We start from the raw sequence: 23,576 nt of genomic DNA, 5'->3' as shown, positions 1-23,576 counted from the left end.
CCTTTTTATTTAGACTACTAGGTTTAAATAAACGAGAGATGTGCATGGCCATTAGTTGTATGGCTACTTCGGGAATATGAACCCACCACAGCCTGCAATGGTCATGAAAATAAAATATGAAAAGGATTGCTGTGTAATTATTTTAGATTCTAAAAATAAAACGTTTCCACGCACATTTTGTATATATGCGGTTTATGAGGCCCCAGATGTTTCAGAGTTCACACCCCACCCCCTGTGTTGCTGTGGGTTGAATCCAGGGGACTGAGGGAGTAGTGTCCCTGCTGGGTATAGAAAGGGGATTGTGAAAAGAAACACTGTGGCGAAAGAAAGATTGGAGAGAGAGAGAATACAGCTGTGTTAGGATCATGTCCTGGAGAGGAATTTTGCAGTATTACTGAATCTCAAGCTCTTAAAGGACAAACTCTCCCCATATATTATTGACCAGGGCAAATATGAACTGAAAGATATACTGTAGCACAGCCCCTCTGCTGTGGAGTCAATGTATTTCCAGAATGTTGTTTGTGTTTGACATGTCATCTTCTGGCATTTTTGTAGGACATAATCATGGTTCTCCTACTGTCATAGTGCAAATAGTGAGAGCATCATTTATGCATGTTCCTGCCGATATTTCACAAGAGTAGACAGACATTGTGAAGTGCACCGACTGTCTGGAAAAAAACTTAAGTAATATTGGGAAATACACTTTATTTTGAAAGAATTTACTGGAAGAGGATAGAATAAATCAAATCTGATTAATCTCTTAAAAGTTGTATTTGTCATGTACAAGGAAACAACATTACATTGATATAATCAATAGTCCTTACATCCTTAAAGCACAGTCACTATTGTACAACTGTGGTCATTTCCTTTCTCCAAACAAACATACATCCTTATCCTTCAGCCTGATTGGCAACCATGGCTTTCTATCACTTCTCATTCAGCCTGATTGGCCACTGTGGCTGTCTCTCACTTCTCCTTCAGCCACTTCTGTAGGAGCTGGAAGACGTGTTCCCGAGCCAGGGTCAGCTGGGGGAGATCCTCAGCTCTGGCAGGGTACATGTTGGCACAGTGGGCTGTTCCTGGATCAGAGTGAGTGAGATATATATATATGATAGAGATTGCTGTTATACAGTGACATGAGATTGCTGTTATACAGTGACATGACACAGCTGCTCTCTTGATATCGTCCTGTACAAAGCATTTGTCAGATATTGAAAGGACCTGAATGTAGTCACAAGACACCATAGACATCAGTTGAATGATAGAACGGACCAATGTTGAGCCCTCACCCTTTATGAAGATGGCAGGGAGGTCATCTGAGATGCTAGAGGTGATGCCCAGGGCATGCCAGGGGTCGATGGAACCGTTGGGGAAAACAATTCTCGTGGCACGGATGTTGTAGCTGCCGTAGTTCTCATTGGTCTGGTCTATTCCAGCGTAGAGTGTCTTGGCGCTGATGTTGAAAATGTCCTGACACTGTTCCACATGGTACCTGCCAGAGAGGGAAGGGATGGAAAGAGAAAGGAGAGGCACCCATTGATCCAGTTATTCCACAGAGAGACATTCCTTCACTAGTACACACACACCTGGAGGAGAATACTTGTCAGCATTAAATAAGTACTCACTGGAGGCCAAAGCCACCGAAGGGCTGGTTAGGAGAATCAGTGGTCTGGAAGTAACCAAACTCAGTGCAGGTCTGGTATGTCCACTGTCTCCCTGGATACACAGAGATACATTCAGTGGGGCAAAAAGTAGAGTCAGCCACCAATTGTGCAAGTTCTGCCACTTAAAAATATGAGAGAGGCCTGTAATTTTCATCATAGGTACACTTCATCTATGACAGACAAAATTAGAAGAAAAAAAATCCAGAAAATCACATTGTAGGATTTTTTATGAATTTATTTGCAAATTATGGTGGAAAATAAGTATTTGGTCACCTACAAAAAAGCAAGATTTGGCTCTCACAGACCTGTAACTTCTTTAATAAGAGGCTCCTCTGTCCTCCACTCGTTACCTGTATTAATGGCACCTGTTTGAACGTGTTATCAGTATAAAAGACACCTGTCCATGTGACAGGTTAAAGGACATATTCATAGCCTGTTATACATTGAAAAGTATTAGTAAGTTCATAGTATGTGAGGATCTTAAAACATCTAAGGTTAAAAAGATGCATTCAGTATTAGTTGATAGAGATTGATAACATTCATATAATTGTGTTAAAGTTCAAATCTGTCAAAGGGTACGAATTGTGAGTGTAATGTGTAAACGTTATATTGATTACTTTATTTTGTGGTGCCTAAAAGTGTTAATCTGTGATCTACGAAATGCTCTTAAGCTATGAGCCGGAGATCGATTGCTCTGGTCTCCACGCATATTCCTGGGGAAATTCGCGGTCTTTTCTCATTGAACTAAATGTTGACTTGAGAATACAACACCGTATCACTCTCGTGATTATTTCTCCCCTGTTTTCAGGTACTTTATTGATGATAAAAATAGTAATTTAAATGTTATAACTAGCGAACATGTCAAGAGTGTTTAAGGTGTGTTTTAGTAACGTCTTGAGGAAGTTAGAGTTAAGTTTGAAGAGAGTAATATTAGCCCTGCTCGGTTGAAGTGAAGGATAGCGTCGTACTGAGAGTAGCTGCCATTTTATGTCGATTGTGAATGAACATGCGTGTTGTTAATAAGATATTTTGCTGTGTTATTTGTATAATGGGTTTTCTGTTATGTAATGTGTTACTTTTGTGAAATGATTGAACTAAATGTTGACTTGAGAATACAACACCGTATCACTCTCGTGATTATTTCTCCCCTGTTTTCAGGGGCCTAACATCCACAACCTCAAACAGTCACACTCCAAACTCCACTATGGCCAAGACCAAAGAGCTGTCAAAGGACACCAGAAACAAAATTGTAGACCTGCACCAGGCTAGGAAGACTGAATCTGCAATAGGTAAGCAGCTTGGTATGAAGAAATCAACTGTGGGAGCAATTATTAGGAAATGGAAGACATACAAGACCACTGATAATCTCACCTCGATCTGAGGCTCCACGCAAGATCTCACCCCGTGGGGTCAAAATGATCACAAGAACGGTGAGCAAAAATCCCAGAACCACACGGGGGGACCTAGTGACTGACCTGCAGAGAGCTGGGACCAAAGTAACAAAGCCTACCATCAGCAAGGGCATTGAAGATGAAAGGTGGCTGGGTCTTTCAGCCTGACAATGATCCCAAACAGACCGCCGGGCAACAAAGGAGTGGCTTCGTAAGAAGCATTTCAAGGTCCTGGAGTGGCCTAGCCAGTCTCCAGATCTCAACCCCATAGAAAATCTTTGGAGGGAGTTGAAAGCCCGTGTTGTCCAGCAACAGCCCCAAAACATCACTGCTCTAGAGGAGATCTGCATGGAGGAATGGGCCAAAATACCAGCAACAGTGTGTGAAAACCTTGTGAAGACTTACAGAAAATGTTTGACCTCTGTCATTGCCAACAAAGGGTATATAACAAAGTATTGAGAAACTTTTATTGACCAAATACTTATTTTCCACCATAATTTGCAAATAAATTCATTAAAAATCCTACAATGTGATTTTCTGGATTGTTTTTCTCGTTTTGTCTGTCATAGTTGAAGTGTACCTATGATGAAAATTACAGGCCTCTCTCATCTTTTAAGTGGGAGAACTTGCACAATTGGTGGCTGACTTAAATACTTTTTTGCCCCACTGTACATACATACACTGCCTATGGAAAGTATTCAGACCCCTTGACTTTTTCCACGTTTTGTTAGGTTACAGACTTATTCTAAAATTGATCAAATTGTTATTTTTCCTCATCAATTCTCACTCACACACACACAGGCAAAGCAAAAACAGTTTAGACACTTACTAATTTATTTGGAAATATTTAAATGTTAAACATGTAAATATTACATTTACACAAGTATTCAGATCCTTACTCAGTACTTTGTTGAAGCACCTTTGGCGGCAATTACAGCTTCATGTCTTCTTGGGTATGACGCTACAAGCTTGACACACCTGTATTTGGAGAGTTTCTCCCATTCTTCTCTGCTGATCCTCTCAATCTCTGTCAGGTTGGATGGGGAGCGTTACTGCACAGCTATTTTCAGGTCTCTCCAGAGATGTTCGATCGGGTTCAAGTCCGGGCTCTGGCTGGGAGATTCAGAGACTTGTCCTGAAGCCACTCCTGTGTGGTCTTGGCTGTGTGCTTAGGGTCGTTGTCCAGTTGGAAGGAGAACCTGTTAGAGTGACAATCGGGTTCTTGGTCACCTCCCTGACCAAGGCCCTTGTCCCCTGATTGCTCAGTTTGGCCGGGTGGCCAGCTCTAGGAAGAGTCTTGGTGGTTCCAAACTTCTTCCATTTAAGAATGATGGAGGCCACTGTGTTATTGGGGACCTTCAATGCTACAGAAATGTTTTGGTACCCTTCCCCTGATCTGTGCCTCGACACAATCCTGTCTCGGGGGCTCTATGGACAATTCATTCTACCTCATGGCTTGGTTTTTGCTTTGACATGCACTGTCAATTGTGGGACCTTATATAGACAGGTGTGTGCGTTTCCAAATCATGTCCAATCAATTTAATTTACATTTAAGTCATTTAGCAGACGCTCTTATCCAGAGCGACTTACAAATTGGTGCATTCACCTTATGACATCCAGTGGAACAGCCACTTTACAATAGTGCATCTAAATCTTTAAGGGGGGTGAGAAGGATTACTTTATCCTATCCTAGGTATTCCTTAAAGAGGTGGGGTTTCAGGTGTCTCCGGAAGGTGGTGATTGACTCCGCTGTCCTGGCGTCGTGAGGGAGTTTGTTCCACCATTGGGGGGCCAGAGCAGCGAACAGTTTTGACTGGGCTGAGCGGGAACTGTACTTCGTCAGTGGTAGGGAGGCGAGCAGGCCAGAGGTGGATGAACGCAGTGCCCTTGTTTGGGTGTAGGGCCTGATCAGAGCCTGGAGGTACTGAGGTGCCGTTCCCCTCACAGCTCCGTAAGCAAGCACCATGGTCTTGTATTTACCACAGGTGGACTCCAATCAAGTTGTAGAAACATGTCAAGGATGGTCAATGGAAACAGGATGCACCTGAGCTCAATTTCGAGTCTCATAGCAAAGGGTATGAATACTTGTAAATAAAGATATTTATGTTTTTTATTGAAAAAATGTCTAAAAACCTGTTTTCGCTTTGTCATTATGGGGTATTGTGTGTACATTTCTGAGGACATTTTTTAATTTAATCAATTTTAGAATAGGCTGTAACGTAACAAAATGTGGAAAAAGTCAAGGGGTCTGAATATTTTCGGAAGGCACTGTACATATAGTAGGGTCCAATCAACACTGTCAGTTACAGTATATTTAGTTATATAATAATCATTTGTATGTATGTCTCTGGTGACTTCACCTTTTCTGATTCACTAGAGCAAATATGTGTCTCACTAGAACAAATGTTAACTTTCAACTTCATTGCTTAAATTACATAGTAATACCACAAGACTTGAATGACAGGTTAAGTTGTCAAAAATAATTTGAGGGAAAAACTATTTACTGTTCAAATGCACTGTTTTGTGCCTTTGAGCAAAGACAAAGAAAGGAAAGAAAGAGGGAGCAAAGTTACCAGGAAGAGAGGGAGAGAGAAGGGAAAAGTGGGTGGTTTACAGAAGCTCCGGGCGGCTTTTTAAAAGCTCACTTCCTGTCCCAGTGATCCCCACTAAACCAATAAGCCCTCCCAGCCAAGGAAACTACCCCTGGGAACCACGGCCACAGCCAAAGGCCAGAGCACAACATGGAAACTGGTTGAACATTATTACTAACCGAACACAACCTATGACAGGGCTCTAACCAACATTCTAGATCAGAGGATATAGAGAGACAACACTATCCACTGTAAAACTAAAAGGAATATATGTAAAATGCCTGTCTTAGCAAATGCACTCACGCACACGCAGACAAACAAACACACACATGTACGCACACAACCCCACCGTCAAGCAGTATAACAAGGAGGGATCTTTCTTTAATGCTGAATAACACTATTAAAAGTGTATAAAACACACTTTACACGCTGCAGAGGCAACAGGAGCCAAACCTGCTCTAGCTCCAGCCCATCACTTGTACTCTTCATTTTCTTCACAAAACATATAGCATGAGATAGTCCATTGAAATGGTGTGTACGGTGATCACCATTCAAATTTACCAAAGCAAATAATTGTGCAAATAGCAATGTAAATAAAAGCATTATGGACAAGGATCCCCTGGACCAGTATTGAGTGACGGTCTCAGGGTCTCAGTGTTAACTGCTGATAAAGCAGGTTTGGCTTCTTTTGTCCCTTGGCATTGTACAGAGTTTTTTTTTTTAGGACATTGACATACATCCCCAGAGAGATGCTCTACCCCTTCACCACTCCAACCCCTCTCCCACTATGGGATCCTTTGCCCCTCTCCTCCCGCACCTCCCCCGCAGTGCGGTCCTTTGCCCCTCTCCTCCCGCACCTCCCCCGCAGTGCGTTCCTTTGCCCCTCTCCTCCCGCACCTCCCCCGCAGTGCGGTCCTTTGCCCCTCTCCTCCCGCACCTCCCCCGCAGTGCGGTCCTTTGCCCCTCTACCCCCTCACCTCCCCCACCGTGGGGTCCGCTATAGGATGTGTTCCTGAGGTCCTGAAGGTTAGCGTTGTAGGTGAGGTCTTTAACACAGGGCTTAAGAAGTTGGGTAATGGTTCTGAGGCGAACAAAAGCAGCGAAGCGGTAGTAGGGGTCTCCCAGAGAGGCATCGGACATCACACCACACACAGTCTTAATGGTGCAGTTCGTGTCCAACACATGCTGCAATGACACAACATCATGGTTACTCACTATAACTGTGGGTGGAAGTCTGTAGATTCTCATTGACTACCGCTGTCTATCTACAGTACCAGTTAAAAGTTTGGACACACCTACTCATTCCAGGTTTTTAAAATGTGTTACTATTTTCTACAATGTAGAACAATAGTGAAGACATCAAAGGCTGTCATCAAGACAAAGGGTTTAACACTTTTTTGGTTACTACATGATTCCATATGTGTTATTTCGTCGTTTTGATGTCTTCAATATTATTCTACAATGTAGAAAATAGTACAAATTAAAGAAAAACCCTTGAATGAGTAGCTGTGTCCAAACCTTTGACTGGTACTGTACTTCACTGGTATCATACAGAGCTACACATTTCTACTAAGTATGCTAAGCAGCTAAGGTACACGTGAGATCTTTAGTTAGTTACATATTTACTACAACTGGGTTCGACACAGAGCTGAAAAATTAACCCCACCTGTGACCATCACAAGAAGACATGTCTATGTTTGGATCTCTGCTATATTAAGTTAATACATGGAAAAATAATAACCTTATAAACATTGTTTCATAAGATTACATAATTTCCTTCCTATTTTATGAGCCACACATTGCTCAACCATGCAGGGGTATTAGATTATCGGGTTAGATTACACCCCCCCTATCTGCTTCACTCCCTATACAAATTCCTCAATGGTACCTGAACCCCCAGCCCCTATCCATCCCTCTTGGCGCTGGAGCCAACCAATCACTTTATTAGTGTGTTGTTCTGTGGAGTTCATACAAAACCACTCCTTTTAAAGCAGCTCTCTGCTCTGAGTCCAGGAAACTGGAGCCTGTCTGAATCCAAAGGCTCTTTTGTGCCCTTTTTCCACATTATTGGTAATTGGACTCACATCTCCACAGGCAACAAGCCACAGAGAGAATCGCCATGGTGACCACAAAAGACCCCTGGGAAAATGGTCAGATCTCTAAGCTCAGACCCCCCTCTCTGGCCTCCCTTCCTGAGGTAAAGACAGACACTACTTGGTTATGAGAGGGGTCACGGTTTCGGATAGGGGTGCATTAAAGCCCAGAGAACCGCCAGGAGAGCCTCTTTTCTGGGCCACAACCCTGGGCCTCTCGCTTTGGAAGAATTGCGGTTTTATTTACTCCCTTGGGCTTCAGCTTTGAGCTACCTGTCCCTTCTTCCTCAACCCCATTTCCAGTGGTGTAAAGTACAAAAGTTAAATTACTTGAAAGTATTCCTTAAATAGTTTTTTTAAATGTATCTGTACTTTACTATTTATATTTTGACTACTGTAACTTTACTACATTCCTAAATATGTATTTTTTATTTTTTTTACCTTTATTTTACTAGGTGAGTTAGTTAAGAACAAATTCTTATTTTTAATGACGGCCTAGGAACAGTGTGTTAACTGCCTTGTTCAGGGGCAGAATGACAGATTTTTACCTTGTCAGTTCGGGGATTTGATCTTGCAACCTTTCGGTTACTAGGGTAACCGATGTGAAAATGGCTAGCTAGTTAGCGGTGGTGTGCGCTAATAGTGTTTCAATCGGTGACGTCACTCGCTCTGAGACCTTGAAGTAGTTGTTCCCCTTGCACTTCAAGGGCCGTGTCTTTTGTGGCGCAATGGGTAACGATGCTTTGAGAGTGGCTGTTGTTGATGTGTACAGAAGGTCCCTGGTTCGAGCCCAGGTAGGGGCGAGGAGAGGGATGGAAGCTATACACTAGTCCAATGCTCTAACCACTAGGCTACCTGCCGCCCCGATGTATTTTCAGTGCTGGAAAAAGTACTCAATTGTCATACTTAGAAAATAACTTAAGTTAAAGTGAAAATCACCCAGTAAGATACTACTTGAGTCAAAGTATTTGGTTTTAAATATACTTAAGTATCAAAGGTAAAACTGTAAATCATTTCAAATCCTTTATATTAAGCAAACCAGACAGCACCATTTTCTTGTGTTTTCAATTTATGGATCGCCAGAGAAACACTCCAACTCTCAGACATAACTTACAAATGAAACATTTGCGTTTGTGAGTCTGCCAGATCATAGGCAGTGGGACTGACCAATGATCTTCTCTCGATAAGTGAGTGAATTGGACAATTTTTCTGTCCTGCTAAGTATGAAAAATGTAATGAGTACTTTTGGGTGTCAGGGAAAATGTATAAAATATATATTTTTTAAAGTAAAAAGTACATTATTTTCTTTAGGAATGTAGTGAAGTAAAAGTAGTCAAAAATATAAATAGTAAATTAAAGTACAGATACCCCCCAAAAACTACTTAAGTAGTACTTTAAAGTATTTTTTACTTAATTACTTTACACCACTGTGTACTTTTTACGCCATACATTTTCACTGACACCCAAAAGTTCAATTTTGAATGAATAGCAGGACAGGAAAATGGTCTAATTCATACACTTATCAAGAGAACATCCCTGGTCACTCCTGCTGCCTCTGATCAGGTGGACTCACTAAGCACATGCTTCATTTTTAAACGATATCTTAGTGTTGGAGCGCGCCCCTGGCTATCCATAAATTTAAAACACAAGAAAACAAGGCTGTCTGGTTTGATTAATATAAGAAATGTTAAATGATTTATACTTTAACTTTTGATACTTAAGTATATTTTAGCAATTACATTTACTTTTAATACTTCAGTATATTTAAAAGTAAATACTTTTAGACTTTTACTCAATTAGTATTTTACTGGGTGACTATCACTTTTACTTGAGTCATGATCTATTAATGCATCTTTACTTTTACTAAAGTATGACAATTGGGTACTTTTTCCACCACTGCCCCTTTGAGCCCCAAACTACCCTAATCCTGACTCAAAATGGTTCCTCTCCTAGGTCAACCAGGCTCCTTATACCCTGAAATGACATACTGTCCACAAACCTCTCTTACCTCAAATTCTCTATTGTCATTGTTGTATTGGACTGTGTTCATAATGTTGTCTGCCAGGGCATCTAGGATGTATGCCCGGTCCTTCTCTGACTGGATCTGCAGTTTTGAACATAAACTGAGAGACAGAGAATGAAAGAGTGAGAGTGAGCGAGAGAGAGAGTGAGCTGTGTTATAGAGACCGAGGGCCACTGCTGATGACAGTATAGAGTATACACATTCATGGAACTAGACCTCTGTATAAGTAAGCCTGGAACGCAAACAACCTCATCTTATACACTAGGTCACTATTGTTCTGTTTTAGAGTCCATTTGACACTCACATTAGCTCACTCCTTTCTATCTAGTCATTTTTGTACAAGCGGAAAGGAGCCCCAAGGTACTCCTGACGCTTACAGTATATACATCTGTGGAGGCTCCTCAGAGAAGGAAGTGGAAGACCATCCTCCTCAGTGAATTTTTTACATTTCACCTTTATTTAACCAGGTAGGCTAGTTGAGAACAAGTTCTCATTTGCAACTGTGGCCTGGCCAAGATAAAGCAAAGCAGTTTGACACATACAACACAGAGTTACACATGGAGTAAACACATACAATGATACAGTAGAAAAGTCTATATACAGCATGATCAATTTACAAAAATAGTTTAAAAAATTAATATTTAAACATTTATCCTTTTTAGATAAAACTATGCTAAATATATTCATGTCACCAAATAATTGATTAAAATACACTGTTTGCAATGAAGGGAACTTCAGTAACTTCAACAGCACTGTCTGGGCTAGCACCATGGTGTAGCCGGAGGACAGCTAGCTACATTGACTTTAATACAAAACATAGGAGGCGGGTAGGCCTCACCCCCTTCCATAGACATACATGGTAATTATGACCACTTCCGGAGGACGTCCTCCAACCAATAAAAGCTTTTGCAGTATGAACTGACATGTTGTCAGACTGACAGAAGGAAATACTTGACCCAACCCGTCAGTTAGGTTTAAGATAACAGGTTAAAACAACGTAATAATTCCACACAGAAGCGTTGGAAAATAAATTAATTGGACTCTGCGCCGGAGTGAAAATGACGGCGTGAATGGAAGCAGTACAGAAGTTCGCCATCAAAGTGTAAAATGAACACAATCGTATTGAATTTCAGCTAACTGCTCAGCAAACACATAGCATACACTGTTTTACTGTCATTTTAATCATTTAAACGTTTTTCTAATTCTCAAAAGCCAATTTATTACTTGATTTTCCGAACACTGGTTAACTTTTCAATGCTGATCCTGTAGAATCAGCCACGGCGCTGGTGCAATGAGTGTGTTTATGTTTGAACGTTCCGCATGGATTTATTATGTTGTTTTAGCCTGTATTTTTTCGACCTAGCCTGTCAGCTTAATATAACCAGGATATTACACGGATCCCTCACACCCATAACCAGGGGATAATGAAGTCGTTCGTCATGGTGACAGTGATTGGGTTGAAGGGGGCTGCCTAGGGGTTATAGTGTGGCGTAGGGCTGGCACAATTACCGTGTAACCGACGTTTATGGATGAAGACCAGCATGAAAATAAAATAACCACCATAACATTTTTATTAAAAATATGAACACGGGACAGCTGGGCATTAGTGTGGTTAAGTCCGTTTCTGCTGTAACATGGACTCTTAACAATGTGAGTAAACTTTGTTGCTCTTTTCTGAAACAAGCAAGGCGTTGCCGCAAATGAGTCTTCGGTCGCATAGGTCACACCCCCCTACTCCGATTTCAGAGCACTCTCGCCTGAGTGTGCAGAACGCAGAATAACTGATGAATTTGCGAACGCTCAACACCGTTTGTATATTGCAGGTGCCAGTAAACGTCAGCAAAAAAGTGTAATTCAATTGTTGCCACCATCACAGTTCGTCACAAACGCTCTGGATAACATGAAAACAGCCTAACCAGCTCTGCTAGGGCGAGTAAAAAGGTGTTCTCTCATTTGTGCCTGGAAGTAGCCAGCCAGCTAGCCAAAGCTAGCCAGTTAGCTTGGGTGCTTGACTGACATTGTGAGGTAAGAGCGCTCGGATCAACCCTACTCCTCAATCAGAGCGTCCAGTGAGTGCTCTGAACATTCAGAGAGCGAAACGCTCTGAATTTACAAACGGACAATCTGACAACTCTCTGAATTTACAAACGGACAATCTGACAGCGCTCTGAATTTACAAACGGACAATCTGACAGCGCTCTGAATTTACAAACGGACAATCTGACAGCGCTCTGAATTTACAAACGGACAATCTGACAGCGCTCTGAATTTACAAACGGACAATCTGACAGCGCTCTGAATTTACAAACGGACAATCTGACAGCGCTCTGAATTTACAAACGGACAATCTGACAGCGCTCTGAATTTACAAACGGACAATCTGACAGCGCTCTGAATTTACAAACGGACAATCTGACAGCGCTCTGAATTTACAAACGGACAATCTGACAGCGCTCTGAATTTACAACAAACAAATAATCTGACAGCGCTCAACGGACAATCTGACAGTGCTCTGAATTTACAAACGGACAATCTGACAGCGCTCTGAATTTACAAACGTACAATCTGACAGCGCTCTGAATTTACAAACGGATAATCTGACAGCGCTCTGAATTTACAAACCGACAATTTGACTGCGCTCTGAATTTACAAACGTCCAGAGCGCACTCTGAGCGCCTTCTGGCACTCCAGATTGAATTCACAAACATACGCAGAAATAGAATGAATAGAACGGGCTTGGAACCTCTAACCCTGGCAATTTGGCTGGTAAACTCATTCATCATTACACTCAATGGCTGCCTGGTATTGTGATGTAATAATTTCTTTGGCAATGTAGAATGTTCATTCAAATTATGTTAACTAATGTGGCCCATGCAATGGAATGTCATTTTTGTAATGTCAGTTAAGTTGAATCAACAAATCATGGCACATATTGATGAGTACACTTCCTGCTTTTACTTCCCCCAATGGCTGCCAGTCCACCCATTCTGCCATTATTGACTTGAACGGGGACGACCGTTCTATTCATTCTATTTAAGGACTCAGGAGCAGAGGAGGTCATGTCTAGCAAATTAACATCATCCAAAAGCCCTAGAGGGTTGTTGTTTGTGTTGTCATTAGTCACCGCCCACAACAGGCCCAGTCCCACCCACTAGTTGAGGTCACATGTTGACTTTGGAAGTGACCCGTGACAGAGCGACCTCAGGACAGAACTGTGACACGGTCTCTGGGGTATCTTGTGGTTAGAAAATAGGACAGACAGAGACATGGACTACATGTACATGTGTTTTTGTGTGTGCGCACTTGTACAGTGTGGTCAGGCGGCTGCCCAGACACATGCGTGGGCTGTGTGTGTCAGTCTGACATCAGTAGCAGTTGCCAGACTAATAAAGCAGTCTCAGCCCACCGTTCACCATATAAAATGACCATACAGTCACTATGACAACCTGGAACAAGCACACAGAGAGCATGCAGTAATAAGAGACTGCCACTAAAGCCAAAGACCAATGTGACCAAGGCATGCAGACATGCCACACAAACACTTGACTCAAACCCTTTCACTTTCAAGTCTACAAACACACCAATAAATGATACGATGACGGTTAAGAGGTTAACAGGGAGAGGTTAACAGGGAGAGGGAGAGGTTAACAGGGAGAGGGAAAGGTTAACAGGGAGAGGTTAACAGGGAGAGGGAGAGGTTAACAGGGAGAGGGAGAGGTTAACAGGGAGAGGGAGAGGTTAACAGGGAGAGGGAAAGGTTGAGAGGGAGAGGGAAAGGTTAACAGGGAGAGGGAAAGGTTAACAGGGAGAGGGAAAGGTTAACAGGGAGAGGGAAAGGTTAAGAGGGAGAGGGAAAGGTTAAGAGGGAGAGGGAAAGGTTAAGAGGGAGAGGGAAAGGTTAAGAGGGAGAGGTTAACAGGGAGAGGGAAAGGTTAACAGGGAGAGGGAAAGGTTAAGAGGGAGAGGTTAACAGGGAGAGGGAAAGGTTAACAGGGAGAGGGAAAGGTTAACAGGGAGAGGGAAAGGTTAACAGGGAGAGGGAAAGGTTAACAGGGAGAGGGAAAGGTTAACAGGGAGAGGGAATGGTTAACAGGGAGAGGGAAAGGTTAACAGGGAGAGGGAAAGGTTAAGAGGGAGAGGTTAACAGGGAGAGGGAAAGGTTAACAGGGAGAGGGAAAGGTTAAGAGGGAGAGGGAAAGATAAAAAGAGGGACTGAATGAAGAGGTGGAGAGTGATTCCTTTGTCCGCCTTGTGCACCAATGCCTTTCAGAGAGACTATTGCCATGTCTAGACTTGACAGTTCTTGCAGCTTTAGTATTCTGATCGAATTTCGAACCAGTCATGCATCTACACCTACATTTAAATGCCCACAGTGTGCCCGAATTCCATTTTCCTGCATTATATGCCTGTATGCATTCTACAAAACGGTAGAATAGGCAAAATAGCATTGCTTGCTGGCTAGCTACAGTATTTAGCAGCTACAGTATTTAGCTACTGCTGATGGCCTCTATAGCTAGCCAGCAAGCTGGCAAGCAATGCTAAAGGGATTGCATACGGGTGAGCATAACTATAGCCCCCAAATGTTTTTTTTTAAATAAACTCAGCAAAAAAAGAAACCCCTTTTTCAGGACCCGGTCTTTCAAAGATAATTTGTAAAAATCCAAATAACTTCAGATCTTCATTGTAAAGGGTTTAAACACCATTTCCCATGCTTGTTCAATGAACCATAAACAATGAACATGCACCTGTGGAACGGTGCTTACAGACGGTAGGCAATTAAGGTCACAGTTAGGACACTAAAGAGGCCTTTCTACTGACTCTGAAAAACACCAAAAGAAAGATGCCCAGGGTCCCTGCACATCTGCGTGAACGTGCCTTAGGCATGCTGCAAGGAGGCATGAGGACTGCAGATGTGGCCAGGGCAATAAATTGCAATGTCCGTACTGTGCGACGCCTAAGACCGCGCTATAGGGAGACAGGACGGACAGCTGCTCGTTCTCACAGTGGCAGCACCACGTGTAACAACACCTGCACAGTACATCACACCTGCGGGACAGATACAGGATGGCAGCAACAACAACTGCCCGAGTTACACCAGGAACGCACAATCCCCCCATCAGTGCTCAGACTGTCCGCAATAGGCTGAGAGAGGCTGGACTGAGGGCTTGTAGGCTTGTTGTAGTTAGGCAGGTCCTCACCAGACACCACCGGCAACAACGTCCCCTATGGGCACAAACCCACCGCCGTTGGACCAGACAGGACTGGCAAAAAGTGCTCTTCACTGACGAGTCGATGTTTTGTCTCACCAGGGGTGATGATCGGATTCTAGTTTATCGTTGAAGGAATGAGCGTTACACCGAGGCCTGTACTCTGGAACGGTCTGGGCCGGTGTGTCACAGCATCATCAGACTGAGCTTGTTGTCATTGCAGGCAATCTCAATGCTGTGCGTTACAGGGAAGACATCCTCCTCCCTTATGTGGTACCCTTCCTGCAGGCTCATCCTGACATGACCCTCCAACATGACAATGCCACCAGCCGTACTGCTCGTTCTGTGCGTGATTTCCTGCAAGACAGGAATGTCAGTGTTCTGCCATGGCCAGCGAAGCTCACGGATCTCAATCCCATTGAGCACGTCTGGGACCTGTTGGATTGGAGGGTGAGGGCTAGGGCCATTCCCCTCAGAAATGTCCTGGAACGTGCAGGTGCCTTGGTGGAAGAGTGGGGTAACACCTCAAAGCAATAACTGGCAAATCTGGTGCAGTACATGAGTAGGAGATGCACTGCAGTACATAATGCAGCTGGTGGCCACACCAGATACTGACTGTTACTTTTGATTTTGACTCTCCCTTTGCTCAGGGACACATTATTCAATTTCTGTTAGTCACATGTCTGTGGAACTTGTTCAGTTTATGTCTGTTGTTGAATGTTGTTATGTTCATACAAATATTTAACATGTTAAGTTTGCTGAAAATAAACGCAGTTGACAGTGAGAGGACATATCTTTTTTTGCTGAGTTTATTAGCTAGCTGGTTAGACTGAGGCCAGTACATATACTAGAAATGTATTTCCTCCAACGACTTGCCTTGTTAAACAAAGGTTAAATAAACATATAAAGAAAAGGTGCCGCTAGGTCCCAAAACACAAGCTTTCTGGAGACTTGTGGGAGAAATTATGATGATGATGATGATGATGATGCCCACGCGCGTTCCTGTTGCCTGATTGCATCCAGACGGAGAAATCCGCACACAATGCATCCCTGACCACCTCCTGAAGTGGTCAGCCAGATTTGAACACAATCAGACCACAAAGCGACTTTTGTGCGTCTAGACCAGTCTTTTCAATGCGATCTTCGTATTCTGATAGTAGAAGTCGCAAAGTGTGAAGTGTAGACATTACCATAGAGACAGGATCGGATGCCATGGCATTCCAACAGATTCCAGTGCGTGCCCGACGTTCCGATATCTCAAGCTGCCAGTGCAGACATTGAAGGCCAAGAGAGATGAGCTGCAACCAGACCAATCTCACACCAGCACCGTCAACACACACACTTAGGACAGTTAGGAGAGGAGCTGGAGTGACTGGATCATTTCCTGCCACTTGACCCCAATTTAATAACACACCTGTTTGTCCTCAGCCACACAACACACCTGTTCTGTGGTATTCGTCATTCTCTACTATGTAGTGATTCTTCTTACTGTAACTATTTTCTACTATTCCAGTAGATGAGAATAACTATTTGAGAGAGTGTATATGCTTGCGGTGTAACGACCCTCCTACTCTGTCTGCCGAATTCTTTCTCTGTAACGACCCTCCTACTCTTGTCTGCTGAATTCTTTCTCTTTGCTCTTGTTTTCCTTAATAGGATGTTGGTGGGCGGAGCCGGGAGGGTCGTCAGCGAAATGGGACACACCTTGGCCCGGGTGTGTCCCGGGGATAAATACACCTTTTCCCCATTCATTAAGGTGACTCTCTCCCTGAGACACTGTTTGATTTTGGTTGTGGCCAGTTTGTTTGTTTTGGCACATCTATGCATGCAACCACTCACACACCATTGTTTATTGTATATAGGTTACTTCAGTTATTAAATATGTTTTTAAATATATCTCCACGTTGTCTCCCTTTTTGTTACGGGCTTTGATCCGGTTCGTGACAGTGGGCTATATTGTGAGAGGCGGGAAAAGAGGAGAGGTGTAGTACTTGAAATCTTTGGTGATGTTGTCGTAGTTGTTGGGGTCTTTGATGCGCTCCTGCAGGGTGTCAAAAGCCTTCTTTACCAGCAGGGGGCACTCTGGGTTCTCAGCTGCCAGGGCCCGCCACACCACCTCCAGGTACTCTGGGCAAAATGCAGAGAGAGACAACACACAGTTCAAACACAAGTCACGATGAACCAACACTATTTAAACAGAGCAAATAATATTTTGAGACAATATAAAGACATGGTGACTGTTCCAACACAGAGCCAGTAAGTCATGTCATAATATATAATGAGTGGATTGTATTTATAGAACCCTTTCTGCCTCCAGTCTCTAAGTACCTCCCAAAGTCATACTTAAACAGTGCGTAGGAGTACTGTTCAAATAACCTGAACCTTATTTAGAATATCGTACAGTGTTAAGAGTTAGAGTTTTCAAACATATTGTTGAAGTGTCTGCGTCCCAGTATGGACAGGCCAGCTCCATGTGTGGTTACCACAATAATAACCATATTATTTCAATGTTTATGACTTTCTAAAAATGATGATCTTTACAGTGGAAAAAGTGAGCCTTGTTCAGACGAACAAGAGAAAGCACTTATGGTTAAAAACACTCACTAAACCACAATGGCCTGCTCATTGTTGGGAAATAGAAACTTGCTTGGACTGGGAGAAATATGACGGTATCTGACATCAGTGCAGTATTCCCAACTGAGCTTCTGTGTTTGTGTGTGTTGGTTGATCTCTAAATGTTCCCAGTCTCATCAAAAGAGGTCAGTGTGTGTTGTTATAGTTGTCCATATTCCAAGACACTGTTGCCTAGATGACACCCTTGTCAAATCAAATCAACATTTATTTGTCACGTGAACCGAATACAACAGGTGTGTAGACCTTACAGTGAAATGCTTACTTACAAGCTCTAACCAACAGTGTAAAAAAGGTATTAGGTGAACAATAGGTAAGTAAAGAAATAAAAACAACAGTAAAAAAAGACAGTGAAAAATAACAGTAGCGAGGCTATATAGAGGCACCGGTTAGTCGGGCTGATTGAGGTAGTATGTACATGTAGATATGGTTAAAGTGACTATGCATATATGATAAACAGAGAGTAGCAGAAGCGTAAAAGAGGGGTTGGCGGGTGGTGGGACACAATGCAGATAGCCCGGTTAGCCATTTGATTACCTGTTGAGGAGTCTTATGGCTTGGGGGTAAAACTGTTGAGAAGCCTTTTTGTCCTAGACTTGGCACTCCGGTACCGCTTGCCATGCGGTAGTAGAGAGAGAGAGAATAGTCTATGACTAGGGTCTTTGACAATTTTTTGGTCCTTCCTCTAACACCGCCTGGTGTAGAGGTCCTGGATGGCAGGCAGCTTAACCCCAGTGATGTACTGGGCTGTATGCACTACCCTCTGTAGTGCCTTGCGGTCGGAGGCCAAGTAATTGCCGTTCCAGGCAGTGATGCAACCAGTCAGGATGCTCTTGATGGTGCAGTTGCAGAACTTTTTGAGGATCTGAGGACCCATGCCAAATCTTTTTAGTTTCTTGAGGGGGAATAGGCTTTGTCGTGCCCTATTCACGACTGTCTTGGTGTGTTTGGACCATTCTAGTTGCTGGTGATGTGGACACCAAAGAACTTGAAGCTCTCAACCTTCTCCACTACAGCCCTGTCGATGAGAATGGGGGAGTGCTCGGTCCTCCTTTTCCTGTAGTCCACAATCATCTCCTTAGTATTGGTTACATTGAGGGATAGGTCGTTATTCTGGCACCACAAGGCCAGGTCTCTGACCTCCTCCCTATAGGCTGTCCCGTCGTTTTCTGTGATCAGGCCTGTCACTGTTGTGTCGTCTGCAAACTTAATGATGGTCTTGGAGTCGTGCCTGGCCATGCAGTCGTGGGTGAACAAGGAGTACAGGAGGGGACTGAGCATGCACCACTTAGGGGCTCCAGTGTTGAGGATCAGTGTGGCAGATGTTTTGCTACCTACCCTGATCACCTGGGGGCGGCCCGTCCGGAAGTCCAGGATCCAGTTGCAGAGGGAGGTGTTTTAGTCCCAGGATCCTTAGCTTATTGATGAGCTTTGAGGCTACTATGGTGTTGAACAATGAGCTGTAGCCAATGAATAGCATTCTCACGTAGGTGTACCTTTTGTCCAGGTGGGAATGGGCAGTGTGGAGTGCAATAGCGATTGCATCATCTGTGGATCTGTTTGGGCGGTATGCAAATTGGAGTGGGTCTAGGGGTTCTGGGATAATGGTGTTGATGTGAGCCATTACCAGCCTTTCAAAGCACTTCATGATTACGGACGTGAGTGCTACGGGTCTGTAGTCATTTAGGCAGGTTGCCTTCGTGTTATTGGGTACAGGGACTATGGTGGTCTGCTTGAAACATGTTGGTATTACAGACTCAATCAGGGACATATTGAAAATGTTAGTGTAGACACCTGCCAGTTGGTCTGCACATGCCCAGAGCACAGATCTTTGTAATCCGTCTGGCCCCACAGCCTTGTGAATGTTGGCCTGTTTAAAGGTCTTACTCACGTCAGCTACGGAGAGTGTGATCACACAGTCGTCCGGAACAGCTGATGCTCTCATGCATGCTTCAGTGTTTCTTGCCTCGAAGAGAGCATATAAATGATTTAGCTCATCTGGTAGGCTCGTGTCACTGGGCAGCTCACCACTGTGCTTCCCTTTGTAGTCTGTAATAGTTTGCAAGCCCTGCCACATAAGACAAGCGTCGGAGCCGGTGTAGTACGATTCAATCTTAGCCCTGTATTGATGCTTTGCCTGTTTGATATAGCAGGATTTTTAATAAGCTTCCGTGTTAGAGTCCCGCACCTTGAAAGCGGCAGCTCTACCCTTTAGCTCAGTGCAAATGTTGCCTGTAATCCATGTCTTCTGGTTGGGGTATGTACGTACAGTCACTGTGGAGACGACGTCCTCGATGCACTTATTGATAAAGCCAGTGACTGATGTGGTTTACTACTCAATGCCATCGAAAGAATCCCAGAACATGTTCCAGTCCGTGATGGAAAAACAATCCTGTAGTTTAGCATCTGCTTCATCTGACCACTTTTTTATAGACCAAGTCACTGGTGCTTCCTGCTTTAATTGTTGCTTGTAAGCAGGAATCAGGAGGATATAATTGTGGTCGGATTTACCAAATGGAGGGCGAGGGAGAGCTCTTCCTCAAGAAACCAGTGAGGCAATAGAAGAGAGAAAAGAAGAGAAAGCCAAAGACAACAACCTAGAGAGGACCCTTCACTCTTCCCCATCCACCACTATTCCTCTATCTGCCCTCCAGGGTATAACACTGACCATTATCCTCAACTCTAATATACATAGTGACCAGTGGAGGCTGCTGAGGGGAGGACGGATCATAATAATGGCTGGAATAGAGTCAATGGAATGCTATCAAACATATGGTTTCCATTGCCTCCATTCTAGCCATTACTATGAGCCGTCCTCCCCTCAGCAGCCTCCACTGATAGTGACAGGCTCATAGTCAGTGCATTACTATTTCCAGTTCATTATTCCATCAAATGGATCTGGCTGGGGACTATATTCAGCAAGGTGAAACATTCAGAACATTGGGGTCTTCTGAAGTCCAGGCCAATGCAGGCTCAATCTTTTGTTATGCCTCTGCTGATTATTGAGTGATTTGCTTAAGTTTATTTCAGACAAATGTTAAAATGATTGAAACACCCTCCTCCAGGTATTCTGTAACACCCTGAAACTCCTGCAGGCAGAGTGACACTGGTCATGTAGAGGAAGAGAGATGGGGACTTGGACAAGCCTGAGAGAAAATTGACAGATCACTGAGAGAAAGGAGGATTACTGTGTGTTATTATTACCTGAGAAGTTTACCGTGGCGTGGAGAGGTGCGCTGCTTGCCACAGCAGCTTGAATCAGGTGGGGGTACTTGAGTCGGGACCAGGCTGCCAACGCACCTGGGTATGACCCGCCGAATGCCACCCACTTGCTGTTGGTCAAGCCCCGTTGTTTAGCGATGACAGTGCGGAAGTGAGCCAGGTCGGCCAGAGCTTGTTGACTGCTGAGGAACCGCAGGTTCTCTGTGCTCAGGTCACTGTGAGGGACAAGACAGAAAAGGGGCTAATCAAGTCAGGAGGAAAACAGTTTGAGAGCCTCACTCAACACCTGGTTGACTATTTCTATACTCTGTATGAACGACACATCAATCAATCCCACTAGATTCTTTGAACTAGCCAGATACAAATAATAACAGATATCCATCAGTTAAATAAGATTCATATTGAGAGAGCACAGGACACTGCTGGACAGGGGTGCTCACCTTTCAATTGAACTCCCCTAGAGGTTATTTGATGAAGAACAGCCACCGTAATATAGTGATACAAGCGCATTTATTATTTAAAATGACAAGAAATATCTAAACATACATAAAACCATCCCATATACAGCACCAGTCAAAAGTTTGGCCACACCTGCTAATTCAAAGGTTTTTCTTTATTTTTACTATTTTCTACATTGTAGAATAATATTGAAGACATCAAAACTATGAAATAACACGTATGGGATCATGTAGTCACCAAAAAAATGTTAAACAAATCTAAATATATTTTATATTTGAGATAATTCAAAGCAGCCACACTTTGCCTTGACGACAGCTTTGCACACTCTTGGCATTCTCTCAACCAGCTTCATGAGGTAGTCACCTGGAATGCATTTCAATTAACAGGTGTGCCTTCTTAAAAGTTAATTTGTGGAATTTCTTTCCTTCTTAATGCATTTGAGCCAATCAGTTGTGTTGTGACAAGGTAGGGCTGGTATACAGAAGACAACCCTATTTGATAAAAGACCAAGTCCATATTATGGCAAGAACAGCTCAAATAAGCAAAGAGAAACAACAGTCCATCATTACTTTAAGACATGAAGGTAAGTCAATACGGAACATTTCAAGAACTTCAAGTGCAGTCACACTTGTGCTGGCTCTCATGAGCTGGCTCTCATGATGAAACTGGCTCTCATGAGGACCGCCACAGGAAAGGAAGACCCAGAGTTACCTCTGCTACAGAGTATACGTTCATTACGGTTAACAGCCTCAGAAATTGCAGCCCAAATAAATGCTTCACAGAGTTCAAGTAACAGACACGTCTAAACATCAACTGTTCCGAGGATAAGAAGAAGAGACTTGCTTGGGCCAAGAAACATGAGCAATGGACATTAGACTGGTGGAAATCTGTCCTTCGGTCTGATCAGTCCAAATGTGAGATTTTTGGTTCCAACCGCTGTTTCTTTGTGAGACGCAGAGTAGGTGAACGGATTATCTCCGCATGTGTGGTTCCCACCGTGAAGCATGGAGGAGGTATGATAGTGTGGGGTGCTTTGCTGGTGACACAGAGTGATTTATTTAGAATTCAAGGCACACCTAACCAGCATGGCTACCACAGCATTCTGCAGCGATACACCATCCCATCAGTTTTTTTCCTCATCAATCTACACACAATACCCCATAATGACAAAGCAAAAATAGGTTGGTTTTTTAACAGGACAATGACCCAACACACCTACCGGCTGTGTAAGGGCTATTTGACAAAGAAGGAGAGTGATGGAGTGCTGCATCAGATAGCCTGGCCTCCATAATCACCTGACCTCAACCCAATTGGTTTGGGATGAGTTGGGCCACAGAGTGAAAGAAGCATATGTGGGAACTGTTGGAAAAGCATTCCAGCTGAAGCTGGTTGAGAGAATGCCAATAGTGTGCAAAGCTGTCAACAAGGCAAAGTGTGGCTACTTTGAAGAATCTAAAATATATTTTGATTTGTTTAACACTTGTTTGGTTACTACATGATTCCATGTGTGTTATTTCATAGTTTTGATGTCTTAACTATTATATTTTACAATGTGGAAAATAGTAAAAATAGAGAAAAACACTTGAATGAGTAGGTGTCCAAACTTTTGACTGATACTGTATATTTAAAAAACTTACACTGTGGGACGACTGTCGCCGTAGAAACGATGCTCTACCATAAGGCAGAGGGCGCCGAGCTTCTTGGCATAAGTAAGCCAGGCCGACCCAGGGTTCATGGCCATCCATCCGGCGTTGATTGGACCTTCTCCGCCGATCATCAAAAACACCGGTCCTCCAGCTCTGTAGTGCGTCTCAGTTACAAGGAATTTCTGGAAATGTAATAAACGGTATGTTGTGTTATGCATGAACTAACAGATTTGATTACGCCTAGACAGTAGACAGAACAACTAACATGTAACTGATATCTCCATACACTGCAGTGCGAATAAGAATATAATAAAATGACAGAACTTACTTGATTCCACACTCGACTGTCTGCACCGTTGAAGTGGTCCAGTTTTTGCGTAATCCATTGCTCCTGAAAGACAGGTTTGCCTTTTCCCTTCTGAACATCATTAGAAGATGTATCTATTTCTATGAATTTTCTGTTACCGTAACAAGGGACACACAGACATGCTAAAGTAAAAACTATGAGCGCTTGAAAAGCCATGTTGACGGGCTGGGAAAAACTAACAAGGAAAGATCATAGAAACGTGAAAGTACTCTTTTGGAAATAGAAAGACACGTGATATTTGTTTACGTGATCATGTGAATGTTTTTTTCTTATTTGTGTACG

The 23,576-nt window shown here is 43.3% G+C and overlaps 1 protein-coding gene and 1 long non-coding RNA gene across 2 annotated transcripts; one reads left to right on the top strand and one right to left on the bottom strand.

Annotated features, from left to right (window-relative positions):
- Positions 1 to 688: 688 nt before the first annotated feature.
- prss16 (serine protease 16) lies at positions 689 to 23,537 on the bottom strand. Its single transcript, XM_035792454.1, has 9 exons — positions 23,256 to 23,537; positions 22,919 to 23,109; positions 20,805 to 21,037; positions 16,961 to 17,096; positions 9,748 to 9,862; positions 6,624 to 6,831; positions 1,626 to 1,716; positions 1,290 to 1,492; positions 689 to 1,079 (listed from the first exon to the last, which is right to left on the bottom strand). The coding sequence occupies exons 1-9, from the start codon at positions 23,448 to 23,450 to the stop codon at positions 967 to 969; spliced, it is 1,485 nt and encodes a 494-aa protein (XP_035648347.1). The 5' UTR covers positions 23,451 to 23,537; the 3' UTR covers positions 689 to 966.
- LOC127908734 (uncharacterized) lies at positions 2,395 to 3,588 on the top strand. The gene is made up of 2 exons (XR_008068196.1): positions 2,395 to 2,472; positions 2,850 to 3,588. It is a non-coding gene; the product is annotated as an uncharacterized LOC127908734 (long non-coding RNA).
- Positions 23,538 to 23,576: the final 39 nt, after the last annotated feature.

This window comes from Oncorhynchus keta, chromosome 18 (genome assembly GCF_023373465.1).
Source record: "Oncorhynchus keta strain PuntledgeMale-10-30-2019 chromosome 18, Oket_V2, whole genome shotgun sequence".
Classification (NCBI taxonomy): domain Eukaryota; kingdom Metazoa; phylum Chordata; class Actinopteri; order Salmoniformes; family Salmonidae; genus Oncorhynchus; species Oncorhynchus keta.
This window is presented reverse-complemented; position numbering and strand designations above follow the sequence as displayed.